The sequence below is a fragment of the Triplophysa rosa genome, linkage group LG12 (genome assembly GCF_024868665.1).
Source record: "Triplophysa rosa linkage group LG12, Trosa_1v2, whole genome shotgun sequence".
NCBI classification, from domain to species: Eukaryota; Metazoa; Chordata; class Actinopteri; order Cypriniformes; family Nemacheilidae; genus Triplophysa; species Triplophysa rosa.
Window position 1 is genome coordinate 25,567,004 of NC_079901.1, and position 21,517 is coordinate 25,588,520.

General features: G+C 42.9%; 1 protein-coding gene across 2 annotated transcripts; it reads right to left on the reverse strand.

Annotated features, from left to right (window-relative positions):
- Positions 1-948: 948 nt before the first annotated feature.
- secisbp2l (SECIS binding protein 2-like) lies at positions 949-13,698 on the reverse strand. Of its 2 annotated transcripts, none has more exons than XM_057348265.1 (18): positions 13,525-13,698; positions 11,258-11,424; positions 10,382-10,697; positions 9,971-10,100; positions 9,675-9,886; positions 9,554-9,578; positions 9,036-9,145; positions 8,861-8,959; positions 8,631-8,720; positions 8,002-8,169; positions 6,244-6,385; positions 5,653-5,819; positions 5,459-5,567; positions 5,165-5,327; positions 4,655-4,875; positions 4,374-4,528; positions 3,958-4,177; positions 949-3,253 (listed from the first exon to the last, which is right to left on the reverse strand). In XM_057348265.1, exons 1-18 carry the CDS (start codon positions 13,543-13,545, stop codon positions 2,703-2,705), a joined length of 3,066 nt encoding a protein of 1,021 aa, XP_057204248.1. In that variant the 5' UTR covers positions 13,546-13,698; the 3' UTR covers positions 949-2,702. The 2 variants fall into 2 exon arrangements, with proteins under 2 accessions (XP_057204248.1, XP_057204247.1); XM_057348264.1 differs by having other exon boundaries at positions 9,971-10,103.
- Between the last annotated feature and the right edge of the window lie 7,819 nt (positions 13,699-21,517).

The window sequence follows — 21,517 nt, forward strand, 5'->3', positions numbered from 1 at the left end:
ACACACGCACGCACACACCCACACACACACACACACACAGAGAGATGAAATAAACTCAGCTAGTGCTTTGTTACTTCAATAAAATCATGTGTTATCACTTCATCCAGTGCACAAACTGTACATCATCAAATCAATGTACACAAAACAAAATTAACATTACAACCCATCATAAACAGACAGATGTCAAGTGTGGTCACTCACACTTTTCTCAACCATTTTGAAAAAACAAAGCAATACAAAAACACTCTTAAATGAAAAGGAAGGGTATAACCACAAATGAACCATTGTATTTGTAGCGAAACTATGATAATAATACGAAGGACAATCTGCCACAAAACAATAGTTACAAAAAGACACGCAGACAGAGCGAGAGAGACAACCAAATAGGAAGTTTTACGTGAGGCGTTGTCTGACGTCATCCAGCGCTCGAGCTGCTCCACTCGAATTTAAGTTGAGTTAAATACAGTCTCTGTTCTGCGAAGAAAGAAGAACATAACGTATATTGCCATGTACGCGATTTTATATTTATATGCTGTTTAATGTCAAAGTTCTGTTTACTTTCTCACTGCGCTGATGCGCGAGCGCCACCTGCCGCACAAAAGCAAACAATGACTCATACAAAACTTAGTCAAACGAATTTGAGTGGCCAAACAAGTCGATTGACTTTCTGTCAGTACAACAAAACTACACAGTAAACCCTTACAAAGATCAATCAGTTTCTGAGCCTAACTACTCTTTCTCTACCTCTGGTCATTTCAAACCTGTATGACTTTCTTTGTTCTGCAGAACACAAAAGAAGATATTTTGAAAAATGTTGGTAACAGAAAACCACACGGGTTTAAAATGACAACAGGGTGAGTAAATGATGACAGAGTTTTTGAAGGTGAATTATTCCTTTAAAGGCAAGTTTCTCAAGGTAAACAGTGTCATTTCTGCACCACTGGAATCACATCACTGAAACACTCTACAATCAATAACATAATATTTAACAAAAACTACACATCCAAAATCTAAAATGTACATGTTGTACATGAGGTTTGTGTTCTTTAAGCTTCATTCTGTGTCAATCACACTCACGTTCATCTTAAATGCAGTGTCATGTTGACTTTATATATACAGTACCATCTAAAACAAATGAGACACACTTCACCTTCAAACAGACGGTACTGAAAACAGTTTAATTGTATTAATGATCAGTCAGAAGTTACTGCAGGTACACATGGACACACGCTTCACTAGAATACATGACTCGTGCTACTTTATCAGTTACCCAAACATGTTCACCATTATGTACATAGTGCAAAAGACACAACAATGAAAATCACTCTAAACACACGGAGTGTGTGTGAGAGAGAGAGAGAGAGAGAGAGAGAGAGAGAGAGAGAGAGAGAGGGAGAGGGAGAGAGAGAGAGAGAGAGAGAGAGAGGGAGAGAGAGAGAGAGAGAGGGAGAGAGAGAGAGAGAGAGAGAGAGAGAGAGAGAGAGAGAGGGAGAGAGAGAGAGAGAGAGAGAGAGAGAGAGAGAGAGAGAGAGGGAGAGGGAGAGAGAGAGAGAGAGAGAGAGAGAGAGAGAGAGAGAGAGAGAGGGAGAGGGAGAGGGAGAGGGAGAGGGAGAGGGAGAGGGAGAGAGGGTCCATTAGCACCACACCGAGCTGAAGCTGACGGTGCTGGAGTTCTGCTACAGAAGCTTATTGCACCGAGATCTTTAACATTTACATTGTTTACATGAGCAAAACACTCACGACTGATGCTTTACACTGGACATTTCCCTCAGATTAGTCATTATAACAGAAAGATCACTCACATTCATTTGAATTATAACAAACAAATGCAAATATAAACATTATAATGACAGAAATCCTTCATGTAGAGTTTAATATGATGAAAGACACTCTGAGCCGTGTTAATGCTACAGATGAAGAAGACCAGAATACATGAGAGTAAAGAGAACTCACACACACACACATTATCAGCAGAAAACATTCTCATAAGATTCATCATCTTCAGATATCAGTGATGTGCTCAGATGTGTTTATCAGACTCTTCTGACCAGAATACTCCACAGAAATATAATCACAGGAGAATGAAACTCAAAATCCATTTTAATTCAAGCACGATAAATAGAAGCCAGTAAGACTGAATATTAGAAATATTTCTACATGTTATTTACAGCGGGGTTATGTCTTATCGTCTAATGTTTTCTCTGCAGAATGTTTGTGTTGGTTTAAATGGATTCTTGACAACTGATAAAAGCAAACAAACACAGACAAAAGACAGAGAGAATTGACTCCACTTCCCTGTGTGTGTATGGTGTGTGTGTGTGTGTGTCGGAATGAATTTGTTTCCTTCATCAGTTTAAGGGTCCAAATGAAGACTCTGTCGGGGGGGTGACCTTCATTCTTTAAGACAGAAACAGATGTTTATATAAGCAGTGTGGAGATTCTGCTCAACGTCTCATTCTGTCTTCCACTGAAGAATGGAGGTCACACGAGTTTGAACAAAATGTGTTTGTGTGTGTGAATGGCGACAGAATTTTCACTGTGTGGTAAACTGTCCCTTTAAAGTTGTGTAGACACAAAAACACAGAGAGAGAGAGAGAGAGAGTTTGATTGGTTTGTCCATTTAATTTTCCTGAGCCAATGTTTGTGTTGGTCTGAAACTCCTTAATAAACTGAGAGAGAGAGAGAGTTGTGTGTTGTGTCCATCAGCCCGTGGGTTCGAGCACATCTTTGTCGTTGGCTGCTGGTTCTGTAAGATCAGACGAGTCGAGCTCTTTGTCACTCAGCCGTCCCTCCTCATCCTCATCATCCGTGCTGTCGTCGCTCTGTCTGTGCAGCTGCAGATTCTCCAGCGTTTTAGAGACCCAAGACTCGATCCTACAGCTGAGCGGCGGCACCTGCACAGAGAGGGGCTCGGGGGGGTAATCCTCTTCCTCTTCGTCCTCCTCCTCTTCCTCCTCCAGCATGCCGGGCACCAGTGTACTGGTGGTGCTGGTGATGGAAGAGTTGAGCAGGTCACGACAGCTGCCGTCCAGTGAACCCGTGTCCGTGCTCCGTTGCGACGCCCACTCCAAACGGTCGTCCGTGCGGGACTCTTCTCTCTCTGGGGCACGAGAGGGCGCTGGGGTGAGAGTGGGTCCCGGCTGCGGCGCGGGTGACGTGACCTCGGGCTCTTTACTGTGCCCTCTGCTGCTGGGCTCAGACTCCAGGGGTTCAGGGGCATCCGTGTTCTCCACCATAGTCCTCCAGTTAGTCTCTGCACACACAGATTCAGAAACACATGAAGATCACACACATGAGCCGCAGAAGAAATATCACACTTTACAGGTATGACTTTAGCCTTTTCTCTCCTTGTATTCTCTACTCTTCTTTCCTGTTGTAAATCAACACACACTCTTAAAGGGGTCATATGGCGTGTTTCTCTGTGTCTTTGGTGTGTTATAAGTTCCACATGCATGTATTAGACGTGTAAAATTGCAGAAATGAAAGTGTGATCTAAAATTGAATGCTCACCCAGACCTGCCTGAAACGCCTTGTGTAGCCACACCCCCACAAATCTACGTCAGTTGGTGGTCTGATCTGACTAAGACCGCCCAAATGTAGACGCAAGTAAGGTGGGCGTACCTGTCAGTACAACTGAAGAGGAACCTGATGTTCCAAATATGGTCAGAGGCGTCACATTTCCATCACACGCTTGCAGTATTCCACCAATCACTACTCACTGGTGAACTGGCCAATCACAGCACACCTCGCTTTACAGAGAGGAGATACAAACATGCACGGTGTGTGGAAAATACAGTGTTATTGAACCTTAAATCCTGTAGACACATTGCATTACATCTAAAACAAACCATAATATTCCTTTTAGCCGTGTCATATGACCCCTTTAATGTTTTCAGTGAAGTTTTGGTCACTGTAGAGAATGTGGTGAGATGTGCGCCCGTGCGGCAGAACCATTACCGTATTCTTTCTCATTGACCTCTGAGATGGGCTCAGAGATGACGCTGCAGAAGGAGATGGCGCTGGCGGCAGACGGGTTCCTGGAGTGACCCATGTGATGTGTGACCTTCTTGACGTTCTTCAGGGCCTCCTCGGCCTGCTCCTGCTCAAGAGCGTTCACCATGTCTTTATACGCTCTCCTCGCCTCCTCCGTCAGAGACACCAGCTTATTAAACAGACCCTGGACACACACACATCAATACACAACTGTGTCAGTCAGTGGTGCCCATGATTATCAACTGATTATAAATGAGGTTTATTTGAAAACGTAAATATGTGATGGTTTGATGTTTAGGGGTTTCCGTTTAAAAATCATCATGTCTATGAAAAGACCCTATTAAACGTGAAACACAACATGAGTATTTGCGTTTGTGTACCTCTGCTCCAGAGAAGTTAAATATTCCCACGACGCTCACAGGAACGAGTTTGTTCACACAGCGGCCAAGAGCTTTACGTCCCAGAGCAAACACAAATGGGATTTCTTGTTCCCTCGCCATGGCGATCACGTTATAAAGCGCCTCATCCAGACCACCTGCGCACACACACACACACATTATAACGCTCGACAGGTCACAGCACAGGAACAACACTGACATTAACAGTTATTATTACTGAAGTGTGTATGAGAATGTCTGGAGTTCATCTCTGTCTCGCTCACCTTTGGCCTGGATCTTCTCACAGTTGGGTGAGATGATGACACACTTGATCTTTTGTAGTTTCATGTGTTTGGTGACCTCTCTCAGTCCCATCACGAGCCTCCGCTTGGCTTTGGCTTTGGTGGGCTCCTTCTGATAGACACGCTCCTGAAATCGAACCAACTCCTGCAGGAGCAGTGTCACGCTCTCATCGATCTCTTTACTCAACACCTGATTACAGTACCTGAAAGAGACACATAGCTCAATGAATCCTTCTCTCAACATCAATCCAAATATTTCTCACAGACAGCAGTGATAGAACAGAAGCATGTGTGATGTGAGTGTGTGATGTGCGTGTGTGATGTGCGTGTGTGATGTGCGTGTGTGATGTGCGTGTGTGATGTGCGTGTGTGATGTGCGTGTGTGTGTGATGTGTGTGATGTGCGTGTGTGTGTGATGTGTGTGATGTGCGTGTGTGTGTGTGTGATGTGCGTGTGATGTGTGTGTGTGTGTGTGTGTGTGTGTGTACTCACTCTCTGAATCTGCGGCTGTGTATCTTGGTGATGGCAGATGTAGCCATGGGGCTGCCGATGCCCGAGCTGCCCGGTGAGCCCTGAGACACCGGTGTGATGCTGTATGGAGAATTCTGACTCGCTGGAGACAAAGACGCATCACTGGGCACGCTCAAACCGTTCTCTACAACACACACACACACACACACACACACACACACACACACACATACTTTACAGATCAATCCATTCCTCATTCAATGTTAACATCCTCACAGACAGAAAGCAGCTGAACGTGTGTGTGTGTGTGTGTACCATCTGGCTCCTGTGTGAGGGTGTCACTGTCTCTGTGATCTTCAGCTCCAGTCACACCTTGATCAGCAGGGTTCTTCCCTTTCTTCACCTCACGCTCTTGTAGAATTATCTACATACACACACGGACTGGATTTAATGTCGTGTGATGTCATTTCCTGTCCCGGTTACTGTTGTTGTGTGGTGTTGTAGAGTACCTTCTTCATGGCGGTGGTCTTCTTGAGTTTGGGAATCTCTCGTTCTTTTCCTCTCCTGACGCGCGGGGCGGTAGAGTCCAGGATGTTGTGTGGGGGGGTGTATGTGTGTTTGACAGTTGATGATGATGTACTGCTGTCTTTACTGTAAAGACCTCCCACTGTCCCAACTAACAACACACACATGTCAATATTAGGTTAAACAGTGTTTCCTGGGACAGTCCCAAATTTCAGCTCAGTGTCCTGACTCATGAAAGAATCATGTTTGACTCTTATTTCTTCATTTCTAAAATATCTGGGGTGTTGAGCGAGTAAGTGCAGTCTTCTGTCATGTGAGAATAGTCTAATCACAGGTAGCCAATCACATCAGAGTATTTTCTGGAGATCAATTTTAGAGTCTTATGTTTGGTCAAGCAGTTTGTGGAGTGTGTGAGTGTATCATAGACAGATTCATTGTAACCGACTGAATGATGCATTTATAATCATTTATTTTTTTGACTCAGTGAAAAGTAAAAAAAAGAATCAAACAGTGAATGATGCTGATGTCATCTCTTGTACACGGCTCTATATGTTCTCGTCATGTAGCGCGTGTACCTGTGTATGTCAGTGGTTTGGTGTTGTTCAGTTGTCGTGCTCTCATCGCCTGTTGTTGTTTCTCTAGTGCTGCCAACATATCACCCAGATCCAACTGTACTGGAGCCCTGCTCTTCTTTACTGCTGCTTTAGACAGAGCCTCCTGCACACACACACACACACACACACACACACACACACACACACACCAACAAATGACAAAACATAACTAATTCATATGTGTGAAACTCACTAACTTATTCAATTCATGATCTGTTCAAATAATAAAGCGCACACCTTAAAGCCACATTCACCTGCTTGATGTTCATTTGATCCAGGGGTGTAGTCTAGTTTGTTGTAGGGAGTATACTCTGATCCCCAGCCAACCTGTATTTAAGCACCACCACACTCACCAATGCATAGAGTATGCCTCTATATGTCATCAAGAGCATTGGGAAAGATTTCAATAGCCGATGACAGCTGGATGGACTTGCTGGTTTTGTTAATCACGGTCGAAATCAGTCAGTTAAGAGTTATATTTAGCCTTACGACCCCCAAAGCACAGGTTTATCAGCTGGCAGTTTGTGATCACATTTGCGATCCATGGGAATAGTATCCAATGATACCATTACATGAACTACTACTACATAAACCCACCCTGCTAAAAAATAATATGACATCAATTCTATCGGTTTACGATTACTATTAGGAATCACACATTTTTCTTTTACAAAATGCATTAACGGGCGTTCTATTGATCCTCATCTGCATCTCTTGTGTTTTGGGCAGGGTTCTATTCTTTTTCAGCAGGGCAACCAACATCCCGTGAAAGTATCATCTTTAGCTTTTTATATTGTTTTTTTGACTGACTAAGGCCATGTCAAAGACTTAAAGAAATAAAGGGTCAAACTCTGATGCTCGTCACTAATAACTAGATTTGTAGCCTAGTTTTCACACACTGGGTCACACTTATGAGTGCAAGTTAGGCCTATTATTGACACTGACAGTTAACTATAATAATCAACGATGAATGTTTGTGCAGTTTTATCAAGCAACTGTTACACTTATGGCAGTGTCTCTAGCCTGACTTTCACAAGGAGTTCTCATCTCTTATCATGACAATTATACACTTATCTTGTGGTATAAGTTATCTCTCCCTCATGTACTGATTCACCACACAAACTCGTTTGTGAAGTTGGCTAGTTAGATACAATTTAATATGTCAACAATCCCCATAAAGTTCGGTTAATGATAACAAATAAAGAATAAACGGTGGTTGTAAAAGTGGGGTGAGTTCTCAGCAGAAAGTATAATACACGGCGAACAGAGTACGGAGGGGGACACGCCCACGTAGAGCGGCGCATGAGCGTCGTCGGGCTGCTGCAGCGTAGCGTCAGGGGCAGGCTTAGGAAAACACTGAAAATAATGCTTGCCTTTCAAGATCTCCTTTTGTTTCCTATCTCCCGGGTGCACCAGTGGTCCAAAAGTCAGTTCTTCACTCTTCTGACACAAAACGATGTTGTTACGTATCCTCACACTTTTTAAGTGGGTATACGGAAATTCTTGATCTTTTCGAGTGGGTATGGCATAGACTACACCACTGGTTTGATCTGATAGTCTATGATTACATACATGATTAAACATGTCAAGAATTAAAAGCTTTAAAGGATTGTTGGTGTAACTGGAGGCCAGTGGAGCTGCTTCTCTCACGACTTCATCTTTACTGATGCGATGTGTTTGTCACACGTGAATGTGGGTGATTTAGGGTTTTGTGTGCACCTGTAGTTTCTTCTGCTCCATGCTGATCTCAGAATACTCCTGGGCTGTGGCCAGAGCGGCGGCGAGAGCTTTCTTCCTCTGACTCTTGGCTCTTTTGGGTACAGAGCTGGTAATGGGAATGGGCGTCTGCACAATGCTGATGGGTGAATTCTCTGGAAGGTTGTCCAGCTACACACACACACACACACACATACACACACACACACACACACACACACACACACACACACACACACACACACACACACACACACACACACACACACACACACACACACACGTCTGGTTTATTATCTCCGTGGGGACAGTCCATAGGCGTAATGTTGTTATACTGTACAAACTGTATATTCTATCCCCTATCCCTAACCCTACCCCTAAACCTAAAGATCATAGAACACTTTTTGCATTTTTAGATTTGTAAAAAATATTGTTCTGTACAATTTATAAGCTTTTGTGCCCATGAGGACCTCAATTTTGGTCCCCACGGTGACACGAGTCCCCATGTGTTGGTGTGTATTCATGTTTAGGTCCCCACCGGGATATACAAACATGAACACACACACACACACGCAGGTTTAGAGGGAGGTTCTTCAGCTCTGATCATCTCTGTGATTCTGTGAAAAACTCACCAGGTTCTTGGACAGTTTGGGCTGTGCTGGTTCTGGTTTATTACGTTGAGCAGCGCCACCTGTGGCCAGATCAGGAAACTCCTCTTCATCCTACACACACACACAGTTTATGTACCTCTCAGGAGATGTATCTGTGTGTAAATATATTCTCATACTAGTGATGTAAAATGTGTTTGTTTCCAGACCAATTAAACTGCTCCCTCTCTCTGCGAGTGTGTGTGCGTGCGTACCTGAAAGTAGAGCGGTTCAGGTGTGAGGTTTGTGTCAGGAGTGTTCAGTGTTGATCTCCGTTGCCCTCCTGCACGACCACTGAAAGCCGTCTGATTCTCCTGCAGGACACACAATCATGCTATGATGTCAGACCGCCACGTGACACATGAATGGAGATGTCTGATGTGTCTCTACCTGTGTGTAGCTCCTCTGCTCAGGAGTTCTGTTGCCTCTCTGATAGGACACATTTCTCTCTGTCCACGCTTTCTGTGTGTTGTGTGATCCGACATTCCCCCAGCTAACCGCTGTAAACACACACACACGGGTTTGTTTGAGTATACTAGTGAGGACATTACATAGACTTCCATTGATTTTATATCAGGCTTATGATATATTCTATCCCCTGACCCTTAACTTAATAACCACACAAACATGTGCACTCTATTACATTTAAAGAAAAACACTATTTGAGCGAATTATGAGCCTTTTTATTTAGTGAGGACCAGTCAAATGTCCTCACAGGTGGGTTCACACGTATTTCACTGTGGTACTGAGGACATTTGGCCCTCACAAATATAGCTAAACCAGTACACACACACACACACACACACACACACACACACACACACACACACACACACACACACACACACGTTTAAACTCGCTGTGATCACATGACTCGTGAGAATTCAGCTGGACAAGACTCATCTTACCTGTCATGACGCTCGCGTCCACAGCCTGCGAACAAAACACACACACATAGAAGAGTCAAAATCATACACACTGCAGTAAGATCAACAGTGAATACACACACGCGCGCATCTGTGGTCGTACCGCTGGAGCTGCGTTTTGATTGGCTGAAGGGTTAACACCTCCCTGGTTGTGTTTGGGGCTGCAGTAGCCGCTGTCACTGTCGATGTCGGCCTCGCTGGCTCCATGCTCGCTGGATGACTCCTGCTGTGACGTTCGCCTGCGTCTGCTTTTATTCTTCCACTGCAGAGCACTCACCTGATCTGATCTGCTGCCGCACGCCTCACCTGGGAAATCTGAACACACACACACACAGTCCAGAAACACCATCAGTGTGTCAGTTGTGTACGTTCAGCTTCTGTCTCTCTGTCGGTCTGTACCTGTCTGTTGAGCGGCATCCACCAGCAACACAGTCTTGCATCTCCCATCAGGCCCGGCCGCTCCTACTTCCTTCTGTATCGCCACGCTCCGCATCACAGGACGCTTGACTCTCATCGGCTGACTCATCGGCTGCTGTACACAAAGGCAAATAACACAGCAACATTTGGTTAAACTATTTGAATGCAACTTTGTGCACACTGTTGTGACATCATTCCAGGACGTGTTTATTACTTAACAGGTTTTGAGAGAATTATGAATTTAACTATTTGTACAAGATAAAATATCAAATGTGGAATAAGATTAATATGAAACCAAGTTGAGCCTCTTGCATCGTTAATGCACATTCATGTATTCATATTCAATGATTTTCTATCACACGCCGCAGGAATATCTGAATGCTTCAGGTGTACCTTGTGCATGATGGGAGCTCGTGAGATGCCCCTCCCTCTCTGTGTCTGACCCTGCGGGGTGACTCTCTCACTGCACTCTGACACAGGGTTCAACACACCGGCCTGCAGCGGCCCTGCATACAGCCCGGGGAACGGCTGATAGAAGCCCATCACAGGAGGACAGGGTGTGGGCATGATGGCGTGATAGTATGTGCTGTAATCGCTGCTGACGGTGGGCTGAGGGGAGGACAGGATCGGGTACGCCAGGTACGGCCCACCTGGGCTCGGGTTCATCTGCTGCCAGCGTTGATCTCCGCTGTACACGGGCAGCTGCCGACTGAAAATACACAGCAACACTGCAGTATTCACACTCTACATTCCACACCAACTACTCTACAACACTTGCATACATGACAAATGTCATTCTGCGAGTAATTCTGAGCGATGATGCCAACAGATTTAGACAGATTCGTTCATGAGAAGCTCTGAAATGACACTAGTGACATGACACAAAATAAACAAGTGACCTGAATATCACTGAAATATTCACAACAATACATCACCAGCAGAATCACTCTGAATAATTAACCAGCCCTTGTGTTTCAGATAAACCACACACACACGTTTTATAGACGCAATGGTTTTTATACTGTACAAACTGTATCTCATATTCCCTCCCCCTACCCCTAACAATCACACACAACTGTCTGCTCTTTTACATTTTCACTAAAGTTCATTCTGTATGATTTATAAGCTCGTTTCCTGATGGGGACCAAACAATGTCAAGGGCAAGGGCAAGGGCAAGGGTTTTGGATATTGCCATCTTTGTGGGGACATTCTGTCCCCATACCGTAGGGTTTACCCTTCCCACACGTGTGTGTGTGCGTGCGTGCGTACCTGTTATTCTGATTCTCCTGTACGAACGGGTAGCAGGTGATCAGGTAGGAGGGGATTTGTGTGGGCTCAGCTCCGCCCTCACTGCACAGACTCATGGGTAATAATGAACCATCAACACCTTTCTTCTGAGGAACAAACGGCTTCACTTCAGCTGAGAGCTTCACATCCTGAAAACACAACACACAAACTCCAGATGAGACATGATGTGTTAAATCACTGAAGACACGTCTTTACACAATAATGCCGCGGTCAGACATGACTTTGAGCATGCGAAATACGTTCAGAGAGTGCTGAGAAAATGGGCAGGAGCCGTTCCTCCATCTTTTACATTTCTGTACCGAGAGGTCACGCCGTGACGGTTTGACACACTCATGTGACGCGATTTTGCAGGTCAGAGTTCACCCAACTTGAACTTTGCTACGCAGCAAAATATCTTCGGGCAGGCCTGCGTTTCCGGTCTGTCGCATTCGCATGCGTATGAATGGAAGTCAAGTGTGATGATACACACAGCTCACAAAACTAGGGGTGGGACGATACCAGTTTTTTCTTTATGATCCGATTCCGATACCTGAATTGCGATACCGATGCGATACTAGTCCTGCTCTTTTCTCATCAGTGTAGAATTGCAAGTATTTTATTGTATTGAACAAAACTATAACGTATTTATGAAAGTTGACTGAACATGTAATGATATATGCATTATAATGTAGTACAAAAAAAATGTAAAAGTAAAAACACTCATAAAGAATAGATTTTTTTTATCTAGTGATCATGCAGAATAATTCAAACACTGGGACGAGTAGAGTCCTGACTGTCACCGAACACTAGAGTATGCTGAATGGAGAGTGACAGATGACAGCAGTAGCGCAGTTTGTGTTCTCCTCACATAAAGCTATCGCATGACATAAGAAAATGTTACAAATAGCTCATTCTTCTTAAAGCTTGATAATATTATTCAGCACAGGATCAGATTTTAAACACACTAAAGCTTCTTCTTCATCTAAATCTGATTTTCATTTGTGAAAATTCATTTGTCATTTCAACTGTGAGCTGGTGGAGAGAATAAAAACAGTCGATGAAAGTGAGACGCTCCAGAGATCTCAGTGTGAATCAAACTGACACCTTGACCTGTGACACTCCAGATCATCATGCGTGTCTGACACAGCAGTGTGTGTGTGTGTGTGTGTGTGTGTGTGTGTGTGTGTGTGTGTGTGGCATCAATTGTTAGTCCGTGAGTGGTGGGCGGAGCTCTGTGCGCTCTTCCGATTATGACATCACACACAGCTGGGCAGATCACCACTACTCTCTTCACCAATCAGATCATGGCAAATAACGTCAGTCCAACCGGCGATCATATCTGAACGCACAATGCATTCATTCACCAGTTCACACACCCAGCACTCTCGCCTGAGCTTAAAAACAAAAGGGAAATCTTTTCATGGAAATCTCTGTAGTAGAGAGATGTAGAGAGAGAGAGAGAGAGAGAGANACACACACACACACACACACACACACACACGCACACACACACACACACACACACACACACACACACAGACATATAGAGGACATTATCTCGTGTTTGAGAATTGAATGTATATCAAAACATCTCAGTGACACGAGCAGAAGATATTCATGTGACAGAGATCGAAACAGGACAGACGAGTGAGGAATGGAATGAAATGAATGCAGAAAAACCAGATTTCTCAGATGCAGAAACTAACACGGCACACACACACAAACACACGATAATAATCCTACACAAATCACACAATACTCTGCATTTAAACGTCATTCTGTCATAAACATCAACAAATCCATGTATATGAAACATGAATGCAGTCCGTCACTGGTTTACGTGCATCAATAATTCACAAAATAAACACCAGAAACCACAATACTTCTTGCATAGCAAAAAAGACATCGCGGTATATGTCCAAGTATCAGATGAGAACATGTATGTTTGTTTCGTGCTACTGAACGACATGATATTTACATGCTAACCAAGAAGACCGTGGTATATGTACTTTTGAAAAGTACAGTTAACGTTAGATCAATTCAAGCAGATCGCCACTTTATTTATTAAAGAGGGGCGTCGCGTCGCGTCGCGTGTGGTATGATCAGCACACACACCTGAGTGTTTATTATGATGCCACATTTCATTCTGACCGGGCTTCTGGACTTTAATCCCGCTCGCGCTGCTAATGCTAATGCTAATGTAACAGAGTGGGTGTTTGCCGCGTCCGTGTGTCGTTAAATCGCGTTACCTTTCTCTCGCCGCCGTCCATCGCGTCCGCTGACACCGGAACCGAGCCGCGTGCAGCTGTCAGGACGCCGTGAGCTCGCGCATGATCTGGTGCCGCTCCGGTTCTGATGTCCGTCACTTACTGACTGACTGAAAGACTGAAAGACCGACTGACTGACTGACTGACTGACTGACACTCATCTGCGACGGAAGCCGCAGATAGTCAAACCGAAACGCGTTACTGCTGTGACATCACGCTGCCGTTGGGGGGCGCGTCAGACCGGAGATTTACGCAGTCTGTACGCCCCAAGTTCAACACTCAGTGGTCCGATCCATAGACACAAAATATAAAAACACATTCTGTCTGTCTCACTGTTTGATTTGTGAGAAGAAAATAGTGATTTAATAATCTCTTAATAAAGAGATTAAATTGAAGGCTTTGTAATGTATTTTACAGTAACGCAGGCAGCAGGTGTGTCCGTATCTCTACGGACAGCACCACGTCATTCCAGCAGTTGTATTTATATAATTAATCTGATACCTTTGTTAGCAACATTTCATATACACATATGTAAATTCTCTGGAAGAAACCCCTGTTTTATTACCTTTAATTGAACTTTATATTGATTCAATTCGATTTTCATTGAAACAAAAGCCACTGAAAACTTTGAAAATGTGTAATTTCTTTAATATCTTTTTGTAAGCTCCAACTAGTGTTTATGTCTATGTTTTGATATTGTTACTGTCAATAAAAAACATTAGAGCACGACAGAGAAGCGCTTGGGCTGCATTACAAACCACACAATTCTCACCTTTACCTGAAGGTGGCGATGTTGTATTTGACTATAGAATCTGAGCGCTCGAGCGCAGTTCACACATGATTTAACGTTTTTTTATTTTATTATTTTAATTTGATTTTTTTAACAATTACAAACAAAATGGCATACGTAACAATTTTACATATACATATACCTATCTTCAGGTTGAGCTTACATCGTATTTATTAAACAAGAACAGCTTATACAAGCAGATAAATAAATAAATGAAATAAACATACAGAAATAATAAAAATAATATGAGAAAATAAAATTGTTTTAACTTTCTCAAAATAACTTAAAATCTTCTAACAGTGAAATCACAGCAAGGGCTTTCGTATTAGCCTACACATGATTTAACGTCTGTGAGTGTCTGTACGTTTGTGAATGTCTGGATGTGGAGTCTTTTTCTTTTACAGGGAGGAGGAATATAATCCACTTTCTCATGTTTTTAATAGCAGACGTGCTCTTGTCTGTCTTTAAAAGGCTGCCGGAGAGAAGAGCTCTCACACATTGTTTGGTTTGTGTCGTGAGACGCGGTGCAGTTGTCGTTGTTATTCTGAAGCGCTTTAATTCGGATCTGTCTGTTCTCATGATCGTGTGAGTTTACGTTGTGTCCTCATAAGCAAGTAGAGTATGGGGTGAAATATTATTATGTTCAGCGAGTTTAACACGTTTCTGTTATCCCACTGTCAAAAACGTCTAAACAAGACTTTAGTGTCCGTTTATTTTGAGCTGCCAAAAAGTGTTTTATGGCGCATCTAATGAGCGTTAATGTAAGCCAGTTTCTGACACTCGCTTAAACATCATGCTGCACGCTCCTACCGCCTCGAGGCTTTTGGCGCGCTGCGCGCGTGTAATTTTATGGGTTAAAAGCGCGGCAGGCTACAGCATGAAAGGTCTTGCGCCACACACACACACGCACGCAAGCACGCACACACACACACGCACGCACGCGCACGTCTACCCTCAGGTCACTGTAACGGGATGCGTGACTACACATGTTGTGTTTGTACTTTAACAAGGTTTACGCGTGATTCTGGCTTTATACACTCATTTAAGTTCAGTTGGTTGTTTTTTACAGATCAAACCCCAGACGTCCCGAGAAGAGACGCCGCCGCTGAACGCTCGCACGCAACCACAGGAGCGCGCGCGCGGGCGCACAAACACAGCCGCTCTCTCACTCCAGATGTGCGCGCTTTATTGTCTGTAATGCGAGTTCACAAGAGGAGCACGCAGTGTTTTATTCCATACAATAAAAGTGTTCCAGTGCTCTGAAAAAGAAAGGGATCGTTAAGATCTCCCTGTGTGCCGATTTCACCTTAGCGTAAACGTTACATTGAGACAGGCCTTACGCCGATGACGTCACGCCAACGCGTCATATATTGAAACACAACGTCAGATACGAATGTTAGTGTAAAAATGAGTTTTAGCAGAAAATCAAATCAAGTGAGTACATTCAGTAGTATTGTACAGAACGAGAGTAAAATTTGAAAAGATACTAAACTTTGGTCTTTCACGGAAACATTCGTATATGTGATCGAAACAACATGATGAGCGGTGAGTAAAGGATTTTGGAGAAGTATTCAATTTATGAAATGTGGCCCTCACAAGTAGAGAAACAAACACACGCGCACGCGTTCAGGTTTAGGTCCCCACCGGGATATACAAACATGAACGCACACACACACACACACACACACACACACACAGGCTTTGGTTGACTATCCCCGTTGGGACAGTCCATAGGCGTAATGTTTTTATACTGTACAAACTGTATATTCTATCCCCTATCCCTAACCCTATCCCTAAACCTAAAGATCATAGAACACTTTTTGCAATTTTAGATTTGTAAAAAATATTGTTCTGTACAATTTATAAGCTTTTGTGCCCATGAGGACCTCAATTTTGGTCCCCACAGTGACACGAGTCCCCATGTGTTGGTGTGTATTCAGGTTTAGGTCCCCACCGGGATATACAAACATGAACACACACACACACACAGAGACACACAGACAGATTATGTTCTACATCTTGCAGGCTTGCAGAGCTCTAGTGAATCATCACTAACAATCTTTATTCCATCAAATCAGAAGAAAATCCTTTGTAAAATCAGATGCAGAAACATCAGGACAGGGATTTCAATCTGCAGATCTGTGATGTGTTGAAGACCTCCCTGCTGCAGGTAAACTAAGTCGGATGCGTGTGATTCAACAATGTTTACTAGATCAACAACATCAGGCCAGAGGACACAAACAACCCAAACAAACAAACACACACACACACACACACACACACACGCACGCACAGCACGCACACACACACACACACACACACACACACACACACACACACACGAGAGGCACGACACAACATTAAATCTCACTGAGAAAAACCATCATGTTGCTATTTGGAATGAAAAGCAGAGCAGCAAAAAAAGAGGAACATCAGTCCCCTGGAAGAATAATTTAATAATATCTCTCTTTCAGCAAGCTGACTGACTAACATAAATATTAGCACACAAATTACAACCTCTCACGGATGACGCCTCATCTGGCACATCGCTCACATTTTACCATGGAAACAACAAACTGTTATTCACTTCTCACACAAACCTTCCTCCTAACGGTTCTGTTTTGCAGGACGAATGGTCTGCAGGTGTAAAATATAAGTAATGGCACGCACACAACATAACAACTTTGCGCAATTCCAAAGCATAAAACACATTAATAAGGACACAAATATTAAAGCTTCTGCCAGCTGTGTGTTCTCAGCCAGAACATGAACACTGAGGAGAAGTTTCATATCTCATGACGGTCTGTGTGTCAGTGAAGGAACTGAACTCTGACAGAATCATCTGTCCTGAGACAGACATACAGACAGAGGTGATAACATGCCTTGATATCGCTGGTCCTGATGACATGCAGCGCTCGGCTCCATCTGCACTACAAACCCCTCACACACTCGCAGCAGATGCACGATTCTGAAAATTGCACCTTAGCATGCAAACTGTGAACAGATGTGAGGAGCTACACACACACACACACACACACACACACACAGTTTATTAATCCCTCATGGGGCTGAACAGCCATCACATACAGTAATTCTGTTTACAGTATAAGGACTGTCAGTCTGCCCTCTCGCTCTCATACGACAAGACCGTTATAACAGTTCATGTATAAACATTTAAACATTACATTTGTGCTATATGAAAGCTAAAGTTCAGGGACATATCACCTCTAAAGAGAATCTAGACATAATGTCAAATAAAACAATTCTCATTATATCAAAGACACATCTGTGGAATGATCTGCCCGCTGCTACAAGATCAGCAGATTCTGTGGCATCTTTAAGAACCGGCTGAAAACACATCTCTGACCCATCAGTTCTGACTTCTATCTCTTTTCTACTCTTTCTATCCTTTAAAAAAAAGAAAAAACACTTTGCTCGGTTTACTGTGGTAGGCTACATGAGACCAGTTTTACTGCACTTCTGCTTTTTGTTCTCCTTGTGTTGTTCCAATTGCTTCCATTGTTTACCTCATTTGTAACTGGCTTTGGATAAAAGCGTCTGCTTAATGACTAAACTTAGTAATGTTTGGGTGGATTGAGGTTTATATATAAGCTTTTTATTGCTTATGTTCCTCACAATTCCTAGATCAACACGACAGCTCAAATACAAAAATAAGTTATTATTTAACTCAGAATTCTCTAATACTTTATATGACTATACAGTTTCTGCAGCACACTGTAAAACACACACGCACGCACACACACACACACACACACACACACACAGAGAGTTCGTGACTGCACAGTTCATAATAATAATTAGTGACATAAAGTGAGCAGATGGCACTGCACACGAGTCAACGCATTACATCACACTGATGATGACAGGACACCCGCATCATCCCCCAAACACATGCGTGTGATTGACATGCCGTCTGGCAGTGATTGTGTCCATGTGAAGACCCCACTCCACTCATTCTCTGATGACAAACACTCTTCATCAAGATCTCTCTACAGTATCTTATCTCACTTTACTCTTGTCCTTTAGTTTATTTCAGTAACTGAGACTCGTGTGCAAAGCCGGGAGCTATTCTGCTGATATCTCTTATCTTTTAAGGAGATTTAAAGTGGTCATTTCAACAGCTTAACAGACTTGTCGGGTTGAGGAGTGTCAGTAAGAGTCTGTTTTATAAAGATCTGATGTGTTCAGAGGTGAAGGAGAACTTGATCAAGCTCAGAGCAGAAGTGTGTCGAACGACGGGGATAACACCAGTTTTACTGTCTTACTTTATGACCATGCCACAGAACGAGAGAGAGATAGATTTGTTTGATTTGACTTCATATCACAGTTTTAAACGGGTGGATGAGTTTTTCTGTGAATAAAGCCCCATTAACTTACAACAATCCCACGGACTGCAGGTAAACATGCAAATCAACTGAAAACACTGAAGTCTGTAGATTATATAAGAGCATCACACAACAGGACGTCTCTGGTATTGTGTGCAGCTCTTTCTTTATATTCACATAGAATTTTCATTCCAGTAAATCAGTTGGTACACTGAAAAAAATAGCATGTAGAATTTACTTAATAAAATCCTCCTAACAATTTGCACGAAAATGTTTGAAGTAAAATTTTCTGCTAAAATTCAAGTACATCTTACTACCCAGAGTCAGCGTGTGCATTCCGTGTGCTCAGAGAGGAGACGCTCATCTTTACTCGTGATGACTGGAGTGTAAACAGCAGTTGTCTGTTTTCTTTGGCTGCTTCTCAACTCAGCGTGTGACGCACTTTCTCAAGTCCTGAACAATCTCACACACACTACGATCATAGACTCGTATGAAACACAAGTCAATAATAGTTGACATGTGTGATGCTGTATGCTGATTGTTCCTGTCCTGTTAAAACAGTGTTGATGTGAAGCAGCTGACAACTATTCAAATCAGCTGTTTTTCTTTGTTGAAGAGACACTGAAAAACACGATTATGTGCCTTAGTACGTTTTATGAAAAGAAATGATTAAAATATACTTAATAGAATTATCTTCCTGTTTTTAACAAAACAATTGAGTTAAAATAAGTCTTGGGAATAAAATCTACTCATTTTGGTTTGTTAAGATTTTAATTATTTTGTTTGAGCAATTTTAATTTAACAAATTAAGTTAACCCAACTCAATTTTATTATGTTAAACCCATTTAAATTGGTCAAATTAAGTTGACTTATTTATTTTGTGTTGAGACTACATAAATCATTTTTGCAGATATAGCTACCTTGGCAGTTGATCTGTAGTTCCCAGCATGCTTTGCATCTGACTGCATTAGGAGATTCATTTTCAAGATTAACTGACATTTGAAGTGTTTTTCAGTAAAAAGAAAGACTTTGTGTTCGTGTTTGAGATTTGGGAGAGTTTTGGTATTATATTTACGTTTGGGTTTTAAGTTGTGACCGTTGTTCAGAAGAGTGGCGCTGGTGCCTATAGGCCAAGGGAGGTTATATAATATGAGTCATGAAGGCCTAATGGTTAGAGAGTGGGACTCGTGACCAGAAGGTTGCCGGTTGGATCCTCAGGGCCGGCGGGTAACGACTGAGGTGCCCTTGAGCAAGGCACCTGACCCCTACTTGCTCTCCAGGCGCTGCAGTGATAGCTGCCCACTGCTCCGGGTGTACGTGTGTTCACTACTCTCTGGATGGGTTAAATGCAGAGGTCACATTTCGGGTGTGGGTCACCATATCTGACTAAATATCTCACTTCACTTCACTAATGCCAGTACAGACACCACCAGTCTCTTCTCACTTGACCATCTATGTTGTAAAATAAGGCAATAAGCCCCGCGAAGCAGTGGGTTACAGTGCATTTTATAACAGCTAAGGGCGTTGTGGCACGACGCGAAGCGGAGTCATTAAAACCCGTAGCTGTTATAAAATGCACTGTAACCCACTGCTTCGCGGGACTTATTGCTTTTATAGTTATATATTGGGGTATTTTATAACGGCTTAGAACTCCGCTCAGCCAATCAGAATCAAGGACCAGAACTGACCGTTTTATAAGAAATTATATTTCGGTATGAAAGTAAGTGATCTGTGAAGTTTGAGTTAGACACATGTTTTTGTTCAGCGTAATTTTTTTGTTTACTTTAAGTGACATTTACTTGATTTTTTAACAAAAACTAAATGTATTTAATAAGTAAAATTGACTTTACTCCTGTAAGTCACTGAACATCACCAATCTGATGAAAAATCCACACGGATGCGCTTTCACTAACGTTGAGAAGGTGGATCAGTGATGTGAGTTCTACAACCCAATGTACAACACAAGTCCAGTGCGAAAGAAGAGTGTTTCGCTGTTCTTAAGTCTCAAGTTTGGTGTTTAGAACTTTTGTACGTCTTGATTTTGAGGATCATCTAAGGGTGAATTTGATGTAGATCAAAAGAGCAAAATCAGTAGAAGCACAATGGTGGCTTTAACAGCCGGCGCAATCAGTTGACTTGTTGATTTGATGTTTAGATGTTATTTAAAGAACAGCCGCCGTCCCTCCAGCTCACTAATGATAAGGGAATGTAGAAAGCGTCAGCTTAAACCGAGTCTCAGAATAGACTGACCTTCAATCCAGAGAGCAGGTGAGAGCCAAACACCGTCCTGCCATTGATAAAACACAGACAAAACAAGCCTTTGATTTCAACAATCTGCCACACAATATCAATAAACAATAGAAGACAGGTGAATGTCTTTAAAGCCACAGGAGATGTGCAGATCTGAGCGAGAGAGTGGCAGAAAGTTCCCAGACGCCACCGTCCGCTCACACACCAGAGCTTTGATCTCTTCTTCACTGGATCATTTCAGCTATAAACTCAAACCACTGCCGGTTCTGTAAACATCTGCGGAGAGGAAAGCATTTCACAATCCCTTTCCAGCTTTGCTGCGACATTGTCTCCAGAGGTTCAGCAAGATGCTCCAGCACATGACGACCAGCTTCTTAAAGGCTCAAACTGATGATGATTCTATAGAGCTGCATTAAATCTAACCTTCACTCAGATGATCAAGCAAAAGTTGGATTTGAGAAAGTCAACGAGGATAACCAGTTTCAATATCGTTTAGCAATACCTGGCTTTCCTGAAAAATCGATCTTTTGGTGTTCTCGTGAAACTCTTTTTGCACCAATACACCCATGAATAAATCTGTGAATAAGAT